This window comes from Alligator mississippiensis, chromosome 12 (genome assembly GCF_030867095.1).
Source record: "Alligator mississippiensis isolate rAllMis1 chromosome 12, rAllMis1, whole genome shotgun sequence".
NCBI classification, from domain to species: Eukaryota; Metazoa; Chordata; order Crocodylia; family Alligatoridae; genus Alligator; species Alligator mississippiensis.
In genome coordinates, this window is record NC_081835.1 from 40,221,750 (window position 1) to 40,236,792 (window position 15,043).

The following is a 15,043-nucleotide window of genomic DNA, read 5'->3' on the forward strand; positions in this document are numbered from 1 at the left end:
CACTATGCTATTCCTAGCCCCACGCTCGGCCCCACCCTATTTTCTGGCTGCTCACTAAGCCACACTATATTTCCCAACCCTTCGCTGGGTCACTAGACCCACATGGTCCCAGTCTTCCCTAACCCCTCTCTGGGCCTCTGGATCCCCATGGTCCTCGTCTCCTTTGCCAGGTGCTTTTCTGTCAGGGTGTGCTCCCCTAGCCTTCCCCCTCCATGAGGTAACTCACAAGACAATGGGAGCTGAGGCCATTGTCATCCCGGACTGCATGCCCCTTGACCCTTCCTCTCAGCTGTGGTCACACAAGGACCTTCAACCTTTCCTAGGCCCCAGGTCTGCCTCAGGCCAGTCAAGAACTCCAGGCTCTCCCAATTCTGGCAGTCTCTGCTGTGGTCTATTTCAACCTTTGGCCCCTCCTGGGCCCTGGCCCTGCACAAACCAGTAGAGATTCCCAGGGTCAATCCAGCTGTCAGCCCTCTCTTCTCTGTAGGTCCGCCCTCTTGGGCCCCTCCATAGATCACTCACTCTCTGAGCTCACCTGGAGCCCTGCACAGATCTTCACTAACACAGTCCCTTCCTTCTCTGGGCTTATCTGGACCCCTCAACAGGCCCCCAGACATTCAGCCCCACTCTCAGGGCTCACCTTGCCCCTCAATAGGCCCACAGGCACTATGCCTCTCTCTCAGGGGCTCATTCAGCCTCTCAATAGGTCCCCAGATACTCAACTCCTCTCTCTGGGCTCATCCAGACTCCTTAGGCCCCTGTACACTCAGCCCCCTTACCAGGGCATTATGAAGGGCATATGGGGTGCCTTCCACTTTAAGAGGTCAGGCAACCTGTGGAGCCACTGGCAGGTGGGTGTCAGAGCTAGTTGTGGAGTTGGATGACCCCAGGAGCCAGCAGGTAAAGCTAGGCCTGATAAAGTTAGTCACCTGATTGGAGGAGGGCTAGGCTTAGGCAAGATATAAGACCAGACCCTGAGAGTAGCATTTTGGGAGCTGGTGAATAGGATCTGCTGATGCTATTTATCCTGCATCAGCACATGCATGACAAATAGAACCAAAGAGAGAATACTTCCCCGCAACGCGGCACTGGTCAGACTGCATTTGGAGTACTGCATCCAGTTTTGGTTGCCATACTTCAAGAAGGATGTTGATAGACTTGAAAGGGTCCAGAGGAGAGCCACTCGTAGGTTAGGGGCTTACAGGACAAGCCCTATGAGGAGAGACTGAGGGACCTGGACCACTTCAGCCTCTGCAAGAGAAGGCTGAGAGGTGATCTTGTGGCCACCTACACGTCATCACCCTGTGCCAGTTAGGGCACTGGAGGAACAAGGTGAGGTGGCCCACAATCCTAATTGAACTGACAGGAAGCCACTGTAAAACAAATATTTAACCTAAGGTGAGGATGTTCATTGTTCATACAAAAAGCTTAATTGTTCCTTCCATCTGAACTGGCACCTCCTCACCTAGTCAAAAATCAGCTTGGGGAGGAGGTATGGATGGGGTGGCACCTAGGTCAGTGGCCAAAAGGAAAATAAAAGCATGCCTTAAGGGTCCAAGACAGCCTGTGTTAGTAGCAGCTTAAACGCAAGCAGTGAGAACAGTCACCCCTTGCCCTGTGCCCACCTCTCCCAGCCAGCTAGGTACTGAGGCACTTGGTAACTGTGTGGTGATGCACTGCCAGGGAGCTTACCCAATTGTTAATCATAGTACGACTGTAATGGTGCACTGAAATTTACTCTGGCTGGCAGCACTGACCATCCTTGGGGCATTTCTCAAGAGACTGAGTCCAAGGCACTGGAAGGAGGACTGCACACTTGGCATCAGTGCCTGTGGCTGTGTTATGGGCATTGTTGCTGGCACTGAGGAGAAAAGTATACTATTTCATAGTTTGTAGGCTTGGAAGGGACCTGAGCAGATCATCAAGTCTGACCCCCTACCATGGCAGGAAAGAGTACTGGGGTCAAACAACCCCGGCAAGATGTTCATCTAGCCTCCTCTTAAAGACCCCCAGGGTAGGAGCCAGCACCACTTCTCTTGGAAGTTGGTTCCAGATCCTAGTCGCCCTGACAGTGAAGTAGTGCCTCCTGATATCTAGTCTAAATCTACCCTCTGCCAGCTTGTGACTGTTATTTCTTGTCACTCCTGGGGGTGCTCGGGGGAACAGGGACTCCCCCAGTGCCAGCTGGTCCCCTCTAACTAGTTTGTAAACGGCCACTAGATCCCCCCTCAGCCTTCTCTTGCAGAGGCTGAACAGGTTCAGGTCCTTTAGCCTCTTCTCATAGGGCCTGCCCTGTTGCTCCCTGATCATGCAAGTGGCCCTCCTCTGGACCCTCTCCATGTTGTCCACATCACTCCTGAAGTGCATTGCCCAGAACTGGACGCAGTACTCCAACTGCGGACTGACCAGTGTCTCATACAGGGGGAGGATCACCTCCTTGGACCTGCTTGAGGGTCTGTAGGTCAATGGATGAGACCTTGAGGCAATGTGGGAGAGATGTTCATAGATTCATAGATGTTAGGGTCAGAAGGGACCTCAATAGATCATCGAGTCCGACCCCCTGCATAAGCAGGAAAGAGTGCTGGGTCTAGATGACCCCAGCTAGATACTCATCTAACCTCCTCTTGAAGACCCCCAGGGTAGGGGAGAGCACCACCTCCCTTGGGAGCCCGTTCCAGACCTTGGCCACTCGAACTGTGAAGAAGTTCTTCCTAACGTCCAATCTAAATCTGCTCTCTGCTAGCTTGTGGCCATTATTTCTTGTGACCCCCGGGGGCGCCTTGGTGAATAAATACTCACCAATTCCCTTCTGTGCCCCCGTGATGAACTTATAGGCAGCCACAAGGTCGCCTCTCAACCTTCTCTTGCGGAGGCTGAAAAGGTCCAGGTTCTCTAGTCTCCCGTTGTAGGGCTTGGTCTGCAGGCTCTTAACCATACGAGTGGCCCTTCTCTGGACCCCCTCCAGGTTATCCGCATCCTTCTTGAAGTGTGGCGCCCAGAATTGCACACAGTACTCCAACTGCGGTCTGACCAGTGCCCAATAGAGGGGAAGTATCACCTCCCTGGACCTATTCGTCATGCATCTGCCGATGCACAATAAAGTGCCATTGGCTTTTTTGATGGCTTCGTCACACTGCCGACTCATGTTCATCTTGGAGTCCACTAGGACTCCAAGATCCCTTTCCACTTCCGTTCCACCCAGCTGGTCATTTCCTAGGCTGTAGGTGTGCTGGACATTTTTCTTCCCTAGGTGCAGCACTTTGCATTTCTCCTTGTTGAACTGCATTCTGTTGTTTTCTGCCCACTTGTCCAACCTGTCCAGGTCTGCTTGCAGCTGTTCCCTGCCCTCCGGCGTGTCCACTTCTCCCCATACCTTTGTGTCATCTGCAAACTTGGACAGAGTACATTTCACTCCCTCGTCCAAGTCACTGATGAAGACGTTAAAGAGTATCGGTCCAAGGACCAAGCCCTGCGGGACCCCACTGCCCACACCCTTCCAGGTCGAAACCGACCCATCCACCACGACTCTCTGGGTGCAACCCTCCAGCCAATTCACCACCCACCGGACTGTGAAGTCATCCAAGTCACAGCCTCTTAACTTGTTCACCAGTATGGGGTGGGATACCGTATCAAAGGCCTTCCTGAAGTATAAGTATACGACATCCACCCCTCCTCCTGTGTCCAGGCGTTTCGTAACCTGGTCATAAAAAGAGACTAGATTGGTCAGGCATGATCTACCTGCCACGAACCCATGCTGGTTTCCCCTCAGCATAATTTGTCCTGCCGGGCTCTCACAAATGTGAGCCTTGATAATTTTTTCAAAGACTTTGCCAAGGATGGAGGTGAGACTGACTGGCCTATAGTTGCCCGTGTCCTCCTTCCTCCCCTTCTTGAAAATGGGGACCACATTGGCCCTTTTCCAGTCCTCTGGAACTTGGCCCATGCGCCACGAGCGTTCAAATATTCCTGCCAGTGGCTCTGCAATGATGTCGGCCAGTGCCTTCAGCACCCTCGGATGGAGCCCATCCGGGCCTGCCGACTTAAAGGCATTCAGTTCTTCCAAGTGACTCTGCAGCAACTCAGGGTCTACACATGGAAGTCTGGCGCCTTGCTGCTGCCTCTCTACAACCCCAGTGAGAGACTTGTCATGCCCCTCGCTTAGGAACACTGAGGCAAAGAACTCGTTGAGGAGTTCAGCCTTGTCCCCTCTGTCCGTCACCAATTGTTTCTGCCCATTTAGCAGGGGTCCTATTCCTCCCTGGGCCTTCCTTTTACTCCCTATATATCTAAAAAACAATTTCTTGTTGTCTTTTACTTGGGTTGCCATCCTCAGTTCCATGGTAGCTTTGGCCTGCCTAACTGCCTCCCTACAAGCACGAGCAGAGGAGGTATATTCGTCTTTGGTGATCTCTCCCTGTTTCCACTTTTTTATGTGCTCCCCTTTTGGCCCTTAGGCTGCCCTGGATTTCTGTGGTCAGCCAGGGAAGCCTCCTGGCCCCTTTCCCTCTTTTACCTCACACGGGGATCGTTTTGCTTTGTGCCCGAAGGATCGTTTCCTTAAGACACAGCCACCCTTCTTGGGCTCCCATCACTTCAAAACTCCTACTCTGCAGTGCGTCCTTGACTAATCGCCTGAGTTCATTGAGATCAGCTTTCCTAAAGTCTAGCACTTTCACCCTACTAGTTACCTTACCCACTCGACGTCTTATGGTGAATTCTATTATTAGGTGATCACTGTCCCCCAGATGGCTACCGATCTGGAGGTCCCCTACCATGTCATCCCCTGTTGCCAATACCAGATCCAGTATGGCATTCCCCCTAGTGGGACCGTGTACCTCCTGTGTCAGGTGGAGGTCCTGTACACAGGTTAGAAACCTGCGTGAGCGGTGGGACTTTGCTGTCTGTGACTCCCAGCAGATGTCCAGGTAGTTTAGGTCCCCCATGACTACCACCTCTTTAGCTTTTATGGTCTCCGAGAGTTGCCTCAGGAGCCCCGCATCTATTTCTTCACCTTGATGTGGGGGTCTGTAGCAGACCCCTACCACCAAATCCCTTTCTCCTTGCCCCCCATGTAGCCTAACCCACAATCCTTCTACTTCCTCATCCTTGGATTCCGTCTTGATGGGGGTTGATATATATTGCTCGTTGACATAGAGTGCAACCCCTCCCCCTTTTTTCCCCACCCTGTCCTTTCTGTACAATCTATAGCCCTCAATATGTACTGCCCAGTCGTGGGATGAATGTTGGTCTTGATGTCAATCTTGCCATCGCTCTCCTGTAGCAGAGGATGGTAAGGCTCTGTTTCTTCACTGACAAAGAGAAATAGGAAGTCATCTGAAAGCTCTTTGCCCTCCTGTACCAGCTCCTAGGCCACTGGGGGTGGGAGGCAGTCTGGGGAAGGTTCTCCCATCTTAATTCTGGGTGGCATTAGAGTGGCATTAGAGTGCTCCATGGCTTGAGTCTGGCTGGCAGTGTTTACCGTTTACCATTTCAGCAGACAGTCTTAGTTGTGATGGCTCACCCTGAGCGCCTGCTAAACTCCCTCATTGTTTTATATGGAGAGTAGGTTCAGCACCTCCTCTTGAGTCAAATTGTTGGCAGGCACGGAGGAAGTGCTGGAAGCAGATGGGGTGGACATTGAGGCTGGTGTCTGGCCTAGTATACCACAAAGCATCCAGACAAGCCTGTTAACTGCTGCAACAGACCTCAACCATGTTGAAATAAGTAGGTGGGAAAGGCCATATGTCCTAACTGTAGGGCCATAGAGTTTGGTTTCAATCACAGACTGGCTACTTGAAGCAATGAGAAGAAAGAGGGCCAGCACTGCATTGTGTGATGTCTGGAGGACCAACTCACCCCTTTTGTTACAGTGCAACAAGCATGAAGATGCAATTTCAGAAGTATTAGTACAACATACTACCCGCTTCCTCTCAGTACATTTTCAGCTGATTTTGAAGCAGTTTATCATGTCCACAGATCTGTAAACTCACTTTTTGTACCAGTATGAGAACATTTATACCACTTTGGAAGTGCTTCAAATGTGACATCTGGTCACACCCTCAAGAACAAAGTTCAGCTGCTTAATTCTTGCAGAGGAACTGCCACCTTGGCTGAACCAAGTGTTTAAGTGTAAGTCTATTTAGGAATCACAAAGCAGGCATCCCTATTACCATCCTGTTAGGAGCTTGGTCATCATGTAGAAAGGAATACAAGCTTCATGGGGCAAGGAGAAAAAGCAAGAAAGAGCATGAATCTGTAGACCTGTGATAACAGCATTCCCCACAAGGGAGTCCTGGGTTCCAGTCTCTCCTTCAAGGACTGCCCGTACATATATATTCATATTAATGAATCACTGGACAAAAATACACAGAATAGTGTTGGTAACAGAGACTAGAACCCAGGATTCCCTGCTATATAAAAGGAGTAGAATGAACTAAAATGTCATCCTGTGTTCAGAATCTGAATGTAAAACTGTCACTGGTTTGCACTAGTATTATAAAATATCATATCCTATTTGAAAAGTGCTTGAGGAACCCAGCAAAGAGAACATATTGGTAACTGCAGCATTAGTACTTACCTTGCTGTCAAGTACCCTTTCAAGCCACTTAAACTGATTAACAATGAGCCGAGGAAAATTGGTTCCAAAGGTGCCCACACTGAAATATCAGAACAAGTGAAATACAAGTCAGTCAGACCTACAGGCAGTAAGCAAGATTTTTAGAACCTGTCTATGCTGTTGCACGCAGAAGCATTGCCATGAAGCATATCCCAGCTTCCCAAAAATGCTTAGAGTGGTCCTGTGCACAAGCCCAGAGACATTCTTAAGCCCTCTATCTTCGACATGCTTACTGGCACATACTCAGGACTACTTTAAGGCCATTACATTGCCTTGTTACTTAGCGCATGTAAAATGGGAGTGAGTGGGCAGGGCTCACTGGACAGTGACACTTCTGGGTACAGCATAAAAATGGTGTAAACAAGCCCTTAGAGAAGCCAAAGGTGGACACAATATTAAATGACTATTTTTATATAATTTTGTTATTCCTCTGCTAAACAAGACATGATTATTTAGCTTTATACCAAACTCTGAATCGACACAATTCAGGTAGATGAATTAGGTTTTCAAACAGTACTACAATTCAAAACATGCTGTTCATATATTAAAAGAACTTTCAAAACTAGAATTTAGATAGAAGGAGAAATACTGTGTATGAACCAAAATACAGCATAACACTGAAGAAAAGTACAACTGTGCAAAACATGAAGCTTTAGACTAGTTTCTGCTGCTGTATACATGACAAACATCTCACTGCTAGCTCCCACAGCTTAGAAATAAGTTGCTTCTCTAATTATTTTTTTAAACCATGAAGACTAACTGGCTGTGGACAAATTACCAGCAAAATGTCATTATAAATACTCTGGATTTTAATCTAAAGTAGAGAAGAACCCATGTTTCACAACTTGCTGAATATGTGATAATAGAAAAAAACGTCAATACGTTTCAACATGGATGCCAATATTAGGCTTAGCATCACAACTATCCTGAGTAACAGGATGCAAATAAGGATATATTATGATTTGCCTTCAGATTTCCTACACACAGCAAGAAGCTTTAAAATGGTTAAGTGACAAGTACAAGCAGTTCAAAAGATCCTACCTATGCTACAGCAAAACCAGGCTACCAGTAAACATATGAGTAGCTTTTAAATATTGCAGGACAAAGTTAAGGTCATTGTAAAATGTATAAGAAGTTTTTAACATATCAATATTACTTTAATAAATATGGGTGGAATATTACAGTAATTTTACTTAAATAATCATTCCTATACTTTATTTTATGGAGAGAATTTCTATGAGGATTACTGAAGCAACCTTAAATATAGTTAAGCTTTTTGTGTGGGAGTTTCATACAGCTTTTTTTTTTTTTTGGCCAAGAAGGGGGGGGGGGGGGAATTGTTTATTGTTTGATGTTTTGCAGGGGCATGGAAAAAAAACCCAGAATATTAAAAACAGTGTAACAGGGAATCCCTGCCCCTGTTAGTAGGAATGCCTGAGAGGAAGGAAACCCAGGGCCAAGAAGGGCAGCAAGAAGTAGCGGCCCAGGTGGACTGAGTCAAGGACTAAAAAGGCTAGACAGGTAATGAAGAAATTAGCTGCACCTGGTCCCTGGGTGCAGAAGATCCAGACACATGGCTGGAAGGAGGCTGAGCTTTGGAATATAAGCCCAGTCTTGGACCATACAAGAGGTAGCCCCTGCATACAACAGGAAAAGGCGCTCCTGGGAGAGAGGGGCTGCTGGAAATGGAAAGGCAGGTACCCAAGCCACGTAGGGGAGCTGGAGTGAGACAGCTCCTAGGGAAACTGGGTCTGCAGGCAACATTTACCCTGAGGGAGGAAGACTATTTGTTTTGTGAAGCAGCTAGCTAGTTTTATTCCTTTTTGAACTTGAGACTGGAGGACTGGATTGTGGCCACAGGGGTGAAGGAGGCCATGAGCAGAGTGGTACTCCCCTGCTACAGGGGCCGGAAGTTAGCCCCAAGCCAGAGGGGCTGAAACTGGTGTGGTGAGACTGAAACCCTAGGAGAGATTGCTGCCAAGGTCTTAAATAGTGGACCAAGGCTGAGGGTGTGGCCAGAGAAAAGGGGGCCAAGGCTGCGAAAGTTGATGCCTCTACAGGTGCTTAGAAGCCTGTGGGAGAACTCCCTTAATGGGGACGCACTAATGGGAGAGCACAGGTGTCAGGTGGAAGGCTGGCTGGGCAGGCAACACAACCAGTGAGGTTATTTCCACTCCCAGGGACCGCCTCCCCCAACAACAAGAAAAAAAACAAAGGTGTGGCAGGCAAGAAACTGGAGGTAAGTTGAGGCTGGGAAACAGTGGGCAGATGGGTTTGACCAAGGAGGGGATCAGGTGCCAGCGTGGCAGACCCTCCCTCCCGCACTGCAAAAGTACCACAAACAGAATTTTTTTTCCCACTACTCAGCAATACAGCAATACGCTCCTGTGCTATGCAGGACTGAGAAGTCCTTGCAGTTTTGTTCCTGAAAGTCCCCTTTTCCTGTGGTTCTCCTGAATCCCACAGTAAAGGGCAGGTCAGAGTTCTGAAGAAGCATTGCTGAAATGGCTCTCAGGACTTTCAAATAACCCTACAATCTTCTGCTGGACCTTATATTTTCATAGATTTCATAGATTTCATAGACATTAGGGCTGGAAGGGACCTCGGAAGATCATCGAGTCCAGCCCCCCGCCCAAAGGGCAGGACGTCAGCTGGGGTCATAGGATCCCAGCAAGATAAGCATCCAGTTTCATCTTGAAGGTGTTCAATGAAGGCGCTTGAACAACCTCCGGCGGCAGGCTGTTCCAGACCTTGGGGGCTCGGACAGTAAAGAAATTCTTCCTTATGTCCAGCCTGAAACGATCTTGTAGTAGTTTGTGACCATTCGTCCTCGTCATCCCTTGGGGCGCTCTGGTGAACAAACGTTCCCCCAGATACTGGTGGTCACCCCTGATAAACTTGTAGGTGGCCATCAGATCACCCCTGAGCCTGCGCTTTCCAGGCTAAAGAGCCCCAGGGCTCTCAGCCTGTCATCGTAGGGTCTGCTTCCCTGACCCCTGATCATGCGCGTGGCTCTTCTCTGGACTCTCTCAAGCTTCTCCACATCCTTTTTGAATTGTGGAGCCCAAAACTGGACGCAGTACTCCAGCTGCGGCCTCACTAAGGCAGAGTACAGGGGGAGAATGACGTCCCGGGATTTGCTTGAGAAGCATCTATGGATGCAAGCCAGCGTTTTGGTCGCTTTACTAGCCGCAGCATCGCACTGCAGGCTCATGTTCATCTTGTGGTCAATGATGACCCCCAAGTCTCTTTCTTCCATAGTGCTAACCAACATAGCACTGCCGAGCCTATAAGGATGCTGCGGGTTTTTTTTCCCAAGGTGGAGAACCTTGCATTTATCGGCGTTGAACACCATCAGATTCTCATCCACGCACTTGCTGAGCCTGTCCAGGTCAGCCTGGATCACCCGCCTGTCTTCTGGCGTGGATGCTTTGCCCCAAAGTTTGGTGTCATCAGTGAACTTGGCCAGTCCGCTTCTGACTCCAGTGTCCACATCGTTAATGAAGATGTTGAACAGTATGGGTCCAAGGACAGAGCCCTGGGGGACCCCACTGGTCACAGGACACCACGATGAGTGACTTCCCTCTGGGTCCGACCCCAGAGCCAATTTTCCAGCCAGTGGATCGTGGGGGACCCAAGGCGACAATTGGCCAGTTTCTCCAAGAGACGATCATGGGACACCAGATCGAAGGCTTTTTTGAAGTCAAGATATATGACATCAATCTCATCTCCCTTGTCCAGGTGATGAGTCACCTGGTCGTTGAAGGAAATGAGATTGGTCAAGCAAGACCTACCCGCAACAAACCCGTGCTGGCTATCCCTTAAGATGTTGGCATCGGCCAGTCCATTAAGGATGGCCTCCTTAATAAACTTTTCTAAGATCTTCCCCGGGATAGAAGTCAGGCTGATGGGCCTATAGTTAGCCGGATCCACTTTCCTCCCTTTCTTGAAGATAGGCACCACGTTGGCCTTCTTCCAGTCTTCGGGCACTACACCAGAGCGCCAAGAGTTTTCAAAGATCCGCGCTAGAGGCTGGGCTATGATGCTCGCCAGCTCCTTGAGTACCCTGGGGTGAAGATTGTCAGGGCCGGCTGACTTGAAGGTATCCAGCTTCTCAAGATGTTCCTTCACAAAGTCAGCATTAATGGAGGGCAGGGGATCACCCTCACCCGGACTTCCCGGCCCTGTAGCAGGCACAGGCTTCCCATGGGGCTGATGAAAGACCGACGCAAAGTACCTATTTAATAGGTTGGCTTTTTCCTGGGCGTCAGTTGTCAGTTGCCCCATCTGGTTCAGCAGGGGTCCAACGTTGCCCCTGCTTTTCCTCCGGCTCCCCACATATCTGAAAAAGGACTTTTTATTGTCCTTGATGCTCAAAGCTAGCTGGAGTTCAGTTGCAGCCTTGGCTTTCCTGGTCTGCTCCCTACAGGACCGGACCAGTGCAGAATAATCCTCCTTGGAGGTGACTCCCATCCTCCATCCTTTGTAGGCCTTTCTTTTTAGCCTTAGGAGGTCTGCTAGGTCCCTGGAGAGCCAGGGGGGCTGCTGTGCCCTCTTGCTGCCTTTCCTCCGAGATGGAATAGACTTAGTTTGTGCATTGAGGATCGCTCCCTTGAGGAGCAACCACTCTTCTTGAACTCCCCTCTCCCTGTGGTCACAGTCCCTTAGGGCCTCACTGACAAGCCTCCTGAGCTTGTCAAAGTCGGCTTTCCTGAAGTCAAGGACTTGCGTGTTGCTGACCGACTTGCCAGCTTTTCGGCGGATGGTGAAGGTGATCAGCTCGTGGTCGCTGTCACCCAGCTTCCCATCGATCACGAGGTCGCCGACTAGGTCCTCCCCAGTAGCCAGCACCAGGTCGAGCAGCGCTTTGCCTCTCGTTGGCCCATAGACTTCTTGAGTCAGGTAGAGGTCATCCACTCACGAGAGGAAGCTCTGCGACCGCTCAGATTTTGCTGAGCAATCCTCCCACGAGATGTCTGGGTAATTGAAGTCACCCATGACGACCATGGTCCTGAAGCAAGCTGCCTCAGCCAGTTCCTGGGCAAACTTCTGGTCTAGCTCAGGACTTTGGGTGGGAGGTCTGTAATAGACTCCCACCATTGTGTCCCCTGTGCCGTGTTCCCCACGGATTTTAACCCAGAGGGTCTCCAGCCGTCCACCCTGGTCGCCAATATCGGCTTGCAGGGACGCGTAGCTTTCCTTAACATAGAGAGCTACACCCCCGCCCCTTTTCTCTACACGATCCCTCCTGTACAGGGTATAGCCATCTATCCCCGTGGTCCAGTCATGGGTGGAGTCCCACCAGGTCTCCGTGATCCCTATGACATCGTAATTGTTTGCACTGAGCAGGAGGATGAGCTCCTCCTGCTTATTCCCCAAGCTCTTGGCATTTGTGTACAGGCAGGCAAGCGCCCCCTGGGGGGCTCCTTCCTTGCCCACAGATTTTACCAGGGCTGGGGCTGGGGCGGGCTCCCTTGAGTGCCATGATCCGCTGGCTTTGCAAGGATTGTTCAGCGGGCCAGCAGTGGCGGTCGTCCCCCCGTCCCCCAGCGGGCTTAGTTTAAAGCCCGGTGGAGCAGGTCAGCCAGTCTGGCTGAGAAGAGCCTCCTCCCTAGGGGAGAGAGGTGGAGACCATCTCTTCCCAGCAGCTCGCTGCCTCTCTCGCCAAAGAGCGGGCTGTGGTCATGAAAGCCAAAGCCTTCCTGATGACACCAGCGCCGCAGTCTTTGGTTGACCACATAGATCCTCCTGTCCCTTCTCAGCCCATAGCCTGAGACTGGGAGGATCGACGAGAACACCACCTGTGCCCCCAGACCCTTAAGCCCCGCTCCCAAATCCCTGTAGCGCCTCATGACCTGGCTGGGAGTGCTCCGAGCCGTGTCATTGGTGCCCACATGAATAAGGAGCATGGGATAGCGGTCTGTGGGTTTGAGGAGCTTGGGGATCCTCTCCGCAATGTCCCGGATGCGGGCCCCTGGGAAGCAGCAGACTTGCCGGGCTAAGGGGTCAGGGTGGCAGATTGGCCCCTCCGTCCCCCTCAGGAGGGAGTCTCCCACAACAAACACCTTACGTTTTGTCTTGGGGAGAGCAGGGGCGGGAGTTGCAGTTGGGCCCATGTTGCCTGTGGGGGCCGGCAACTCAGCAGGCTCTGCTGGGGCAGCAAGAGGTGCATACCTGTTGCTCAGTTGTGGCGGGGGTGGGGCCTTGGTGCGGCGGGCCTTAGGGCCCTTGACCACCTTGGTCCATGCCCCTGGCTGGACACAGCAGGAGGTCCCAGAGTCCTCCTCTGGCCTGGAGGGAGACTGTGATCTACCCTCTGCCTCCCGGGGCAGAAGGGCCTGGCAGTAGGAGTCTATCTCCTGCTCGCAGTCCCTGATGGCACGCAGTCTGTGGACTGTGGCCTGGAGCTCCTCCAGCTGGCGTGCCAGAGACCCCAAAAGGCCTTTAAAGCAGCGCTACATTTCTTCAGCTTGAATTTTCAGTTATGCAAGGCTGTAGGTATATTAAGCTATAGTTAAGCTAAGGCACTACAAAAGGACCTCGAAATTAGCAGGCTTCACTGACTGCTGGATGACCCAATAAAAGACACAGTGAGGAGGAAAAAGGCTATTTCAAAGTAAGAAACAGCAGCTGAAAAAAGCGAGAAATAGAAGTGTTAGAACTCACTGGTAAAAGTAGAGATAACAAAAGGCAAGCTGAACTCAACAGGAATAAGCCAAAGGTACCCAAATTAATTAGGGAGTGAGCTGAAGAAGCCTGCAATCAGCAGGAAGTGGGCTCTAGGTGCCCAAATTTGGCAGGGGAGGGGGGAGGGAGGGAGGGGGAGCTGCAGTTGACAAGGGATGAGCTGCAGGTTTCTGTACTTAGCCAAGAAACAAGCAAAAAGGGGCATCTCAACTGAGAGAAATAAGAATTAGCATGGGGTGGGAGCATCTCAGCTATAATACAGGGATTGTGAGACTCGTCCTTTTGTAGCAACTTAGGGGGCATCAGTCGCGTGTAATGTCGACAATGTCACTTAACATTGACCAAACAATTTGGCTGAGCCAGGCTGATTGCTATACCAAACCATTAGCATACTGCCCTAAGAGACAATAAACCTATCTGAGCTTTCGCTACCAAAAATGAATTTAAGTCATTTGTTTTTGTCGCTCCTGAGCTCCAAGATGCTGGTTGCAAGCAATGGCCTCTGAGAGCACGAAGACCCAAGCAGCCTAAACACTAAAAGCAACAGCAGGAAGGAGGCCAGCTGAGAACGCTCCCAACCACCAAGCACTGCAAAGCAACACCATGTGCTGTCTGTTACTTTGGATACTGATCATGGAATAGTAAATTGTACACTTCCATATAAACGGTGTTTACTGCCCCAAGTTATTTACATATAAAGGTAAAGGAAAGTACATTTAAACAAACTGACTACATGTAATTCAAAACAAAGAGCAGAACAGTATCCAACAAACAAGCTTTCAATTTCGGGGAGAGAAAAATACCAGGTACTCACCTGTCAAAAAAGAACTCGGGAAGCTTTTCCAATAACAATGTTATAATAGCAGGCTGAAAAAAAAAGAAGGCAACATTGAAGTATCAATTTATTATTTGTTATGTGGTAGTTTTCTCTATCAGGATTGGCATATTTACTGGGCACACAGACACACAGTGGGTGCATCTACATGTGACACTATGTCACCATAACATTTTGGGACACTATGTTGCCATAGCAACATGCTACAGTGACATAGCATCCGCAGGCAAAAACCATGATACCACAGCTACATCACCATAGCAATGCACTCCCTCAGTCTAGCACATCGCTATGGTCAAATAGTGTCTAAAAATAACCGTGCTGTGTACACGGCACAGGATGGGCTGTTACTGCACCGTCATTTGGTACTTTCAAAAGGAAGTAATTTAGCAGGGGTGCACTGATAGATTTTTTGAGTGATACCCATAGCCGATTTTTAATGAGCCACATTGGCCGAGACTGATCCGATTGCTGATATGCTACCCGGCAGCTTGGAGCGCAGCGTCCGACCGGTAAGTCTGTTGTGGGGAAAGGGATGGGGGGAGGGAAGGGGTGGGGAGCAGATAAAGACCCCCGCAGTAAGGGAGTGGGGATGGAGCAGGGGCAGGTGCTGCACAGCTGGGGCAGGGTGCAGGACAGAGCCCCAAGCGACTTATCTGGGGGGCATGGGGGTGGCTACCACTACTACACGCAACCCAGGAGGGCATGAGGGGTGTGTGCCCCTAGATCTGCACATGAGGCAGGGCGGGCTGCAGGCTGGAGCTGGGCCTGTGCCAAGCTCTTCCCGGTGGGGGCTGGACCAGGCTGTGCTCGGGGCAGGCAGAAATAGCACTGGGAGGAATGCTACAGCAAATTTTGGGGTGGTTGCAGCACCAGCCCACAGCCCCCCTCCCAGCGCCACTGCC

General features: G+C 50.4%; 1 protein-coding gene across 3 annotated transcripts in view; it reads right to left on the reverse strand.

Moving 5' to 3' along the window:
* FANCD2 (FA complementation group D2) overlaps positions 1-15,043 on the reverse strand; it is a 208,938-nt gene that overhangs the window by 160,375 nt on the left and 33,520 nt on the right. For all 3 annotated transcript variants that reach the window (XM_059716123.1, XM_059716124.1, XM_059716125.1), the window contains 2 exons: positions 14,118-14,170; positions 6,578-6,656 (listed from right to left, as the gene is read on the reverse strand). In XM_059716123.1, coding sequence (XP_059572106.1) covers positions 6,578-6,656; positions 14,118-14,170 — 132 coding nt within the window. The remainder of the gene's footprint in view (positions 1-6,577; positions 6,657-14,117; positions 14,171-15,043) is intronic.